At 33.9% G+C, this 8,268-nt stretch overlaps 1 protein-coding gene across 3 annotated transcripts; it reads left to right on the forward strand.

Moving 5' to 3' along the window:
* Positions 1-1,588: 1,588 nt before the first annotated feature.
* On the forward strand, positions 1,589-6,637 carry LOC131661003 (DEK domain-containing chromatin-associated protein 1-like). Of its 3 annotated transcripts, none has more exons than XM_058930393.1 (11): positions 1,589-2,276; positions 2,366-2,399; positions 3,035-3,114; positions 3,233-3,292; positions 3,631-3,738; positions 3,822-3,902; positions 4,217-4,294; positions 5,129-5,591; positions 5,868-5,968; positions 6,065-6,095; positions 6,178-6,637. In XM_058930393.1, exons 1-11 carry the CDS (start codon positions 1,932-1,934, stop codon positions 6,354-6,356), a joined length of 1,560 nt encoding a protein of 519 aa, XP_058786376.1. In that variant the 5' UTR covers positions 1,589-1,931; the 3' UTR covers positions 6,357-6,637. The 3 variants fall into 3 exon arrangements, with proteins under 3 accessions (XP_058786376.1, XP_058786375.1, XP_058786374.1); XM_058930392.1 differs by having other exon boundaries at positions 1,591-2,276; positions 5,132-5,603; XM_058930391.1 differs by having other exon boundaries at positions 1,597-2,276; positions 5,129-5,603.
* The last annotated feature ends 1,631 nt before the right edge of the window (positions 6,638-8,268 follow it).

Raw genomic sequence — 8,268 nt, forward strand, 5'->3', positions numbered from 1 at the left:
ACCAACCGAAAATGTCTTGTCCGTAGAGGTCACACCAACAATTTCTAAAAGCGGAAGCCTATACTTGTTGGTCTTGTACGTCAAATAAATTATAAGGACGTTTGGAAATGTGTTGAACAACTTGATACTTTCGGGACGAGTCCAAAATATGTCACAAACAGTAACTTTGTCATCACAAACTCTGAAACTTGAAATGTATTGGTTATCACCCAAAAGTTTCAAAAGGTGTTGCATTTCCGACCTCAGACCCATTTTCACAACTTTAAGATTGTACCGTTCATTGTATATTTGCTTAATATTTGAAACACTATCTGGTATTTTTTTCGCTTCAAGTCGGCAAGTATGTTTCTCGGCGCAACTTTGATTATCGATAATTCTGAAATAGAATCTTTCTCTTTGCGATTTAGCCGAGACGCAATCGGATGCTCGTGTAGCGTATTTTCGAATGCGTGATTCTGAAGTCCGCAAACAACGCTAAAATGCCATAAACCATCAACCCTATAAGACGCGCACAACTTAAACGGACACACACACTTTCTCGTTCCCGTATCATCATGTTTTAACTTCTGATTTGTTGGAATATACTTCCCACCTCTTTCACAATTCATCACAACAAATGCTTGCCTTCTAATAGTGCCATTGTCAGACCTTGATATCACAACGCCAAAACCAAGTTTACTAGCTTCATTTCGGACAAACTCGAGCAAATGTTCACGATAAGTGAAAGTTATTTCATTTGTAAATTGTGGTCGAACATCGTTAATCACCTATTCCGGAGCTTCTAACTCATCCCTGACAATGTTGTCAGAATGCACCATACCTAACAAATGCACAAAACATACATGTTGTCAAAATTGTTTTTCAATTCTGTAACAGACCTTATTTCGGAAATGCATTTCCGAAATAAGTTTGGTGGATTTCGGAAATACATTTCCGAACTGACGCAAATTTTCATCCATAAATCAGCAACAATGCAATGAAATGAGATGGAATGACAAAATTTTACCTCAAATTATAACTTTCCATGCTCTCTTTGATATGATGAACCAGTTGGAACTTGGTTTGGAGACGAAAAATTAATTTAAAATGATTGAGGTTTTGGAGAGGGGTTGTGTTTTGTCTGGAACAAAATGAATGAAATAGTGAAGGAGAAAAAATGATATATGAATGGTTTTTTCGAATATGCATCTCTGAAAAACACATGACATTTTAAATCCAACGTTTAAAAAGAAAAATAGTGTTTTCGGGTATGCATCTCCGAAATAGTTGATAGAAGTGATTTCGAAGATGCATTTTCGAAACTCTTAAAATTAGGATATGAGTGCCTTCAGAGATGCATCTTCGAAAAATATTTTAAAATTTTCAAAGATATTTTTTTACCCTATACGAATGTACAAAGAAATATTAATAAAAAATCCCCTAAAATTTTCTTAAGATAGTAAGAGGCCCGTACGATAGTTGGGAAGTCCATTCAATAGCAGGCCCTTAAATTTCATAAGCCCTTAAAGAGAAAGATTCCAATCAGTAGACAATACTGTTACAGTGCACAACTACCGCAAACCGACTTTTCAATCATTAATTAACTAACCAAATTCTCAGCACGAGATCTAACATCTCCCTTCTCGAAACTCAAGGCTTTTTATCAAATTAAATCTTTATTTTTCATTTTACTTTTTATTTTCATTTTGCCGGGAGAAAGAAAAAAAGAACGAAAAAGAGGGAAAGAGAAACCCGCTCATAATTTGGCAAATTTTTTTGAAACATTTTCACCTTAAGCGCGCTTCTATTGATTCCCTCTTTTTTTTTTTTTAATTTCTCTTTCTATATTCCAATTCTCGACATAACTCACTTCTATTCCACTCCAATTCTAGGGTTTCACTTCCACTTAGGTTTTCAATCTATTCACACGATTCACTTTTTCTCCAATTTCCATGGCTACCGAAACCCTAATTGATAACAAACCATCTCTTCCAGCTAATGAAAACAAAGCTGCTGATGAAGATGTTTTGACTGAAGTTGACGAATTGAAAGAGAAGAAAGAGATCAACGAGCATGATGAAACTGACGAAGGAGATGAAGGTACTGACGGAGATGACGAGGAGGAAGAGGCTAAGGGGAGTCAGTTGAGGAAAGAGGTGACACCTGAGAAGAAGAGTCCGGTTACGCCGACCAGTGACAGGCCGACCAGGGAGCGGAAGGTGGTGGAGCGATACACTGTATCGTCACCAGGCAAGTTGGGAAAGTCTGCAGCTAGTAAAGTTTTGGTAATTGAAAAGGTATATATTTTTCTTTGTATTTGTATAAGTTTTTAGGTATTGAGTGAGTTTTTGTTGTTTTGAATCTGATTTGTTTTTTTGTTTTACAGGGACGTGGTACTCAGCTTAAGGATATTCCAAATGGTATGTTTAATTGCATCATGTATTTGGTATTATTTTCACCATATTGTTGAAGCATATCTGATGATGATGTGTTCATTGGAATTGCATTCTATTTGTTTTAGGTCTCTTTTTCAGCGATGTCAATATGATTTACTTGCTCTAGGTCTCTTTTTCAGCGATGCCAATATGATTTACTTCTCTAGGTCTCTTTTTCAGCGATGTCAATATGATTTACTTTAATTACAATACCTATTGTTAATTGTTAATATCTTATGTATTGAATGTATTGATTATTATTTGAGCCATTCCATGAACACGTATGTAGTTTTAGCAATTTTCCACCGAATGCTATGGTGTAGTGCTTAAAGTTATTTTTTTGTTTGTTTTTTTTTTCAATATGCATTTCTTACTTGTTTATTTCATTGTCCAAGATTTTGATAAGTTTGACTTTAGTGTGAAATTCACTTTGTTTGTTGTCATACTAGTTTGGTTCTAGTTTGGTTCTTGAGTCTTGACGCTATACTTTTTATTCATCTGGTACTGATGGCCATATAAATATTGTTTGCAGATATATAAATTGTTAATTTTGTTATTATTTTCTATTTATCCTACATCCGGGTTGGATAATCAAGCTGTTTATGTTTGAACTCTTTCAGTGGCTTTCAATTTGTCAAAGAGAAAAGCTGATGACAACCTGAATATGCTTCACAAACTACTATTTGGGAAGATAGCAAAGGTGTTGTTCCTCACATTTCCTTTTTATTGACTTCCATTTTCTGTCAATGGATTTATTTTATTTACTTTTAGGTGTCTGAATACTCTAATACTTTTTTTTTTTCCTGAATGGTGTGCAGGCATTCAATATGAAGAGGAATATAGGCCAGTTTTCTGGTTATGTATGGGCTGAAAATGAGGTACTGTTCTTTTGGTAATGTACTGTTCTGTGATCCTCTTCATTACAGTCTCTTGTGTCACCATAGTGCTATGTCATTGTGGAATCTAAATGAATTGTTATTCTCTGCAATACACCTTATATACAAAATATTGTGAAATGGCATCTATTACTCTATTGAGCAGCAAAATTCACACAAAGTGCAATTTCATGAGATCTGCAATGTAAATCACTGATTCATAACTAGACAGACTCGCAAGGTGTTTTGTGTTTGTGTCATATTGTTGATAAATACTGTGGTGTTAGCACTAAGGCTGTGATAAACCTGCAGTTAAATGTATCTTTCATAATTCTTCTCAGGAAAAACAGAGGATAAAGGTAAAGGAGAGGATTGATAAAATTGTGAAAGAAAAGTTGGCAGACTTCTGTGATGTGCTAAATATTCCAATCAACAAGAGTTCAAGGAAGGTACTTATTTATTTTTCAATTCTGCATAGTTCCGGCAGTACTTTTAAAAATAAACTTAAAATTTCAAATGAAATATCTTTTAGGAGGATCTGTCTATAAAGCTGTTGGAATTTCTGGAGGCCCCACATGTTACTACTGATGTTCTGCTTGCTGAAAAAAAACTGGTTTGTTATTTTTATTATACACAGATTTACTCTTTTGGATCCATCGCCACTTTTGTGATTTGTAAAAAATGTAAATATTCTACATCATTGAGTATCTATTCTTTGATTGAATTATTTGATGAAGTGTATCCTAGACAAATCATCAATTAGTTTGATATCTAAAACTGATTTCAGTCCATCCAAGTTTTCTTAAATTAATATTAACAAATTGTACAATTGATTCTGTGTTGTTTTGTTAAAATTCTGTTACTATTTGTTATATTTTATTTATTTTCATGCTATTAGTTTTGTAAAGTTTGCCTTTATGCACACAGAAAGCTAAGAAGAAGCGAACTAGAAAAGCAACCACTGGTAAATCTCCCAAGGAAGCATCCACAGAAACACCAGCAAAGGTATTGTCTTTATTTTATTTGGACTTCTTTTTTGCTTGTTGCAAATCTGTTATGCATTAGTGTTATGGGGAGTACACAATAGCAGTGCTATCCAGCTATAACAGAGTGCAGCAGAGGCCGGCTGCTATGAGAAGAGCCATAATGGGGCATAAAACTATAGCAGCTGCTATAGGGTAAATAGTGGGTGGCAGGGGAGGATTGGTTCCTGGCCTGAAGCAGTTTCTGTCTCACTATCCTTTTCCCCTATAAAAACTGAAATCACCCCTTAAATTTTAAATGGATTATGGGTCATTTTGAGTGTTCAATCAAATTTGAGTTTAGACCTTAACCTTCCTTCTCTGATGTTTTTGCATTTCAGATAGAGGCCATTTTGTCATACACTATCCCACTATCCCATTTTTGGGCTTTGCTGCAATGTGCCAGTGCCACTATATGCGATTGACTACTTTGGTGTATTGTAAACTTTATGTCAGAACTTGATTTAAAGTTTGCATTTGGTCATCTTGTTTTGATAATGGTTTGATATATTTCGAATTGCCAGTTCTGATAATGGTTTGATATATGTATATATATTGGGGGATTTGTGATTGGGAATTTGCTTATTTTTCTTTTGTGTGTGTGCATGTGCGCACCCACTTGTGTGATAAGTAATATGTTTCAAGCATGCTTTTTTTATAACTTATTTTTAGTAACCTTTGTTATCCTTTTTTTATATCCTCTAGGGGATTTGGTGTTGGGAATTTATTTATTCTCCATAAGTGTGTGCTGAATGATTTGCTTAAAAATACGTGCTCTATTTTATTTTTAATCTCTTTAATGTTTTTCTTTCTCTAGAAGAAAAAGCAAACTCCACAATCTGGAAAAAAACGAAAACCATCGTCTGATGTTGTAGATGATGATAAAGCCGAACTTTCAGATGCAAAAGATGAGTCAGAAGATGAAGATGAAGATGTTGTAGTGGCAAATAATGGAACTGATGACGAGATGGGTAAATCAGAGGAAGATGTAGAGGAAGAGGAAGATATTTCAAAAGCTCACAAGATTAAGTCCAAACAGTCTGAGAATGAAGATTCAGTTGCTAAAGCTGAAGCTAAAATCCCATCTGTTAAGAAAACCTCTGCAAAAGCTACCCAAAGCAGTGAAAAATCTTCAAAAAAATCAAAATCAAAGAAATCCACTACTGATCATGATTCTGCCTCTCTTCCCAAGTCAAACCAACCTGTCACCAAGAAGCAGAAAACTGGAAAGGAAAAGCAGGACACTAAGGAGAAGGATGCTATCAAAACCTCAAAGGCGGGTAAAGATCAAGGTGCATTGATTACATTTTCTTAATTTGAAAAAGTTCTTTATAGACTTTGATGCTTAATCTAGTGGTACTTGCCAGTCTACTGGTTGGTCAACAGTTTTTAAACCTTTGGTCTTTTTATTTTGGAAACCACCATGCTGAACTGTCCCTGTTTCATTCCCCCTAACAAGTCTTTAAAATATGCCTGTTTCCTTTTTTGTTAAAATATGCCTTTGTTGTTTTTAAATATTATCCCGCTGACATAGTTCTTTATGATGCCAATTGTAGCAAAAAGTAAAAGTAGCAAGAAAAACAAGGTTAAAGAACCTAGCAGGGAGGACATGCACTCAGTTGTTGCTAATATTCTGAAGGAAGTAGATTTCAACACTGTAAGCAATGTTTCTGTGGCAATTCATATTCAGTTTGAATGTTTCAAGTTTTCTTAGTTTATTTATTTATTATACTTTGCATATCTCTTGTTGCAGGCAACTTTGTCTGATATCCTCCGCCAACTTGGTATGATCTTTTTCTTAACAATTTCTTCCTTTTGGAGAAATGATTTCTTGAATTGATGTATTTTGGAAATAAATGTTTACAGGTACACATTTTGGCCTTGATTTAATGCATAGAAAAGCAGAGGTGAAAACTATCATCACTGATGTAATTAGTAGCATGTCTGATGAGGAAGTTGACGACGAGGAAGCTGAAAATGATGAAGATGGAGATGGAGGTGTTGATGAGGGTGGTGATGCCAGTGATGAAGATGATAATGAATGATCTTTAGATTGAAAGATAGTGACTATGTCAAATAGAAGCACAAGGGACGTCCCATAGTTAAATTTTATGTTGATTCTCCTGTCAGTGGTCTATATACAGGTTAAGCTTTGGTAGGTATATTTGGTTTGAGATGTTACCTTTTTCCTACATAGATGCTGGAAACTAGGATTCTGTCTGTACCATATTTAGATTCATCCTGCACCTGAATAGTTTGTTTTTTTTAACCTTCCGTAGCATTGTTGCCTTCTAATTTAAATCAATGTTAAATTTATTTGATAGAATATGATTGTGGATTTTCAAAATTGAGGTGATTGATTGTTTGCATTCGAATAACTCCTATCGTTGTTTGTGATTTGGGGATTAAACCCAGTGCTTTAGCTTGGGCGCACATGAGGACTGTATTTGATGTTCAATGTATTTTCCTTTCACGCTTCTGTTCACTCAATTTTTTTAATGGCAAAACAATTATTATAATATTGTACACCTATACTCTAATATTTTGATAACTCTACCAGGTTGTAGTGGTTTGTGCAAGCGTGAATGTAAGTATACTACAAATGTGGTGATAGCTTGTTTTTATAAAGTCTCATAGGATCCAAGTCCTTTATGACTTGCTCATTTCTCATTATGATTGTTAACAACAGCCCATTTATGATCGTTAATGTTAAGGGGATTTTTTACTGCACCCTATGTATTATTAGGTCACTGTGTGAAAAGGCAATTTTCAACAATGCCTCTAAAATGTGTGAAAATACAATATTGCCTCTAGATTTTAGGGATACATTTTTGGAAGAACTACAATGCATTATGCATACTAATAAATTTTTATTATAGAGATAAAAAAGAAATAAAAAAATAGCATGTTTAAAAAATAGAACTACCATTGATAATAAAATTAATATATATTTTTTAATATAGATTAAACATTACATTTTAATATTCAGGTGGATATTGTAATATCTTGATAATATCATTGATTGATCTCAAAATAGTTGTATCCAGCTCAATCAGAATTTTTGATTCTAAATGAAAAATAGTATTTCGCATAGCCTTTAAATGAGCGATTGTCTTCGGCTCAATTGTTGAACTCTATTTTCCCTTCTTTGTATACGTAGTCTAGGGGTGGACAATGACAATAAGTATTGAACCGTCCGAAACCGGTCCAACCGATTGCAAGAACAACAACACAGATGTGTTCTTTTAGTCCGTGGATTGTTATTTTCGGTTTTTGATGGATTAAAACGGTTGGCTGCGAATATGATAAATTAACCCACCGATATCCAATACCGTCTGAGATCTTTTAGACAGTGGATTGTTCGGATGAACATTTTCGGTTTTTGATGGATTAAAACGGTCGGCTGCAGATATGATAAATTAACCCACTGATATCCAATATCGTCCGAAATACAGATATACAATGATTTATGGTGTGTTTGGATTGGCGGTGAACAAAATTGATTATGGAAGAATTGAGTTTAGTAGAATTGATTTCAACAGAATTGAGTTTAGAATAATTGATTTATGTTTGGATACAATGATATAGAAGTGATTATTATCAATTAATGTTGTTTGGATAGTTTTGCCAAAAGTGATTTTGAATTGGATAATTACCAAAATGGTAATAAATTCTAATACAAATAAAAAAGAAAAGAAGTAATTGATAAAAATTAAAGAGGGTAAAGAAGGAAAATTTAAAAGAGTTGTAATAAATAATATATAATATATGTAGAATTGATTCTACTAAACTCAAAAGCTAGGAATTGTAGCTTCTACTAGAATTGCTTTTGAATTAGGAGAATTGATTTTGAAAAAGTATCCAAACAAGAAAAAAAACCAATTTTCAAGTTGAGGTGTATTAGAAGTGCTTTTGGGGCTTGTAGAAGCCAATCCAAACATGCACTTAGTTAGTTTA

Source organism: Vicia villosa, linkage group LG3 (assembly GCF_029867415.1).
Source record: "Vicia villosa cultivar HV-30 ecotype Madison, WI linkage group LG3, Vvil1.0, whole genome shotgun sequence".
NCBI classification, from domain to species: Eukaryota; Viridiplantae; Streptophyta; class Magnoliopsida; order Fabales; family Fabaceae; genus Vicia; species Vicia villosa.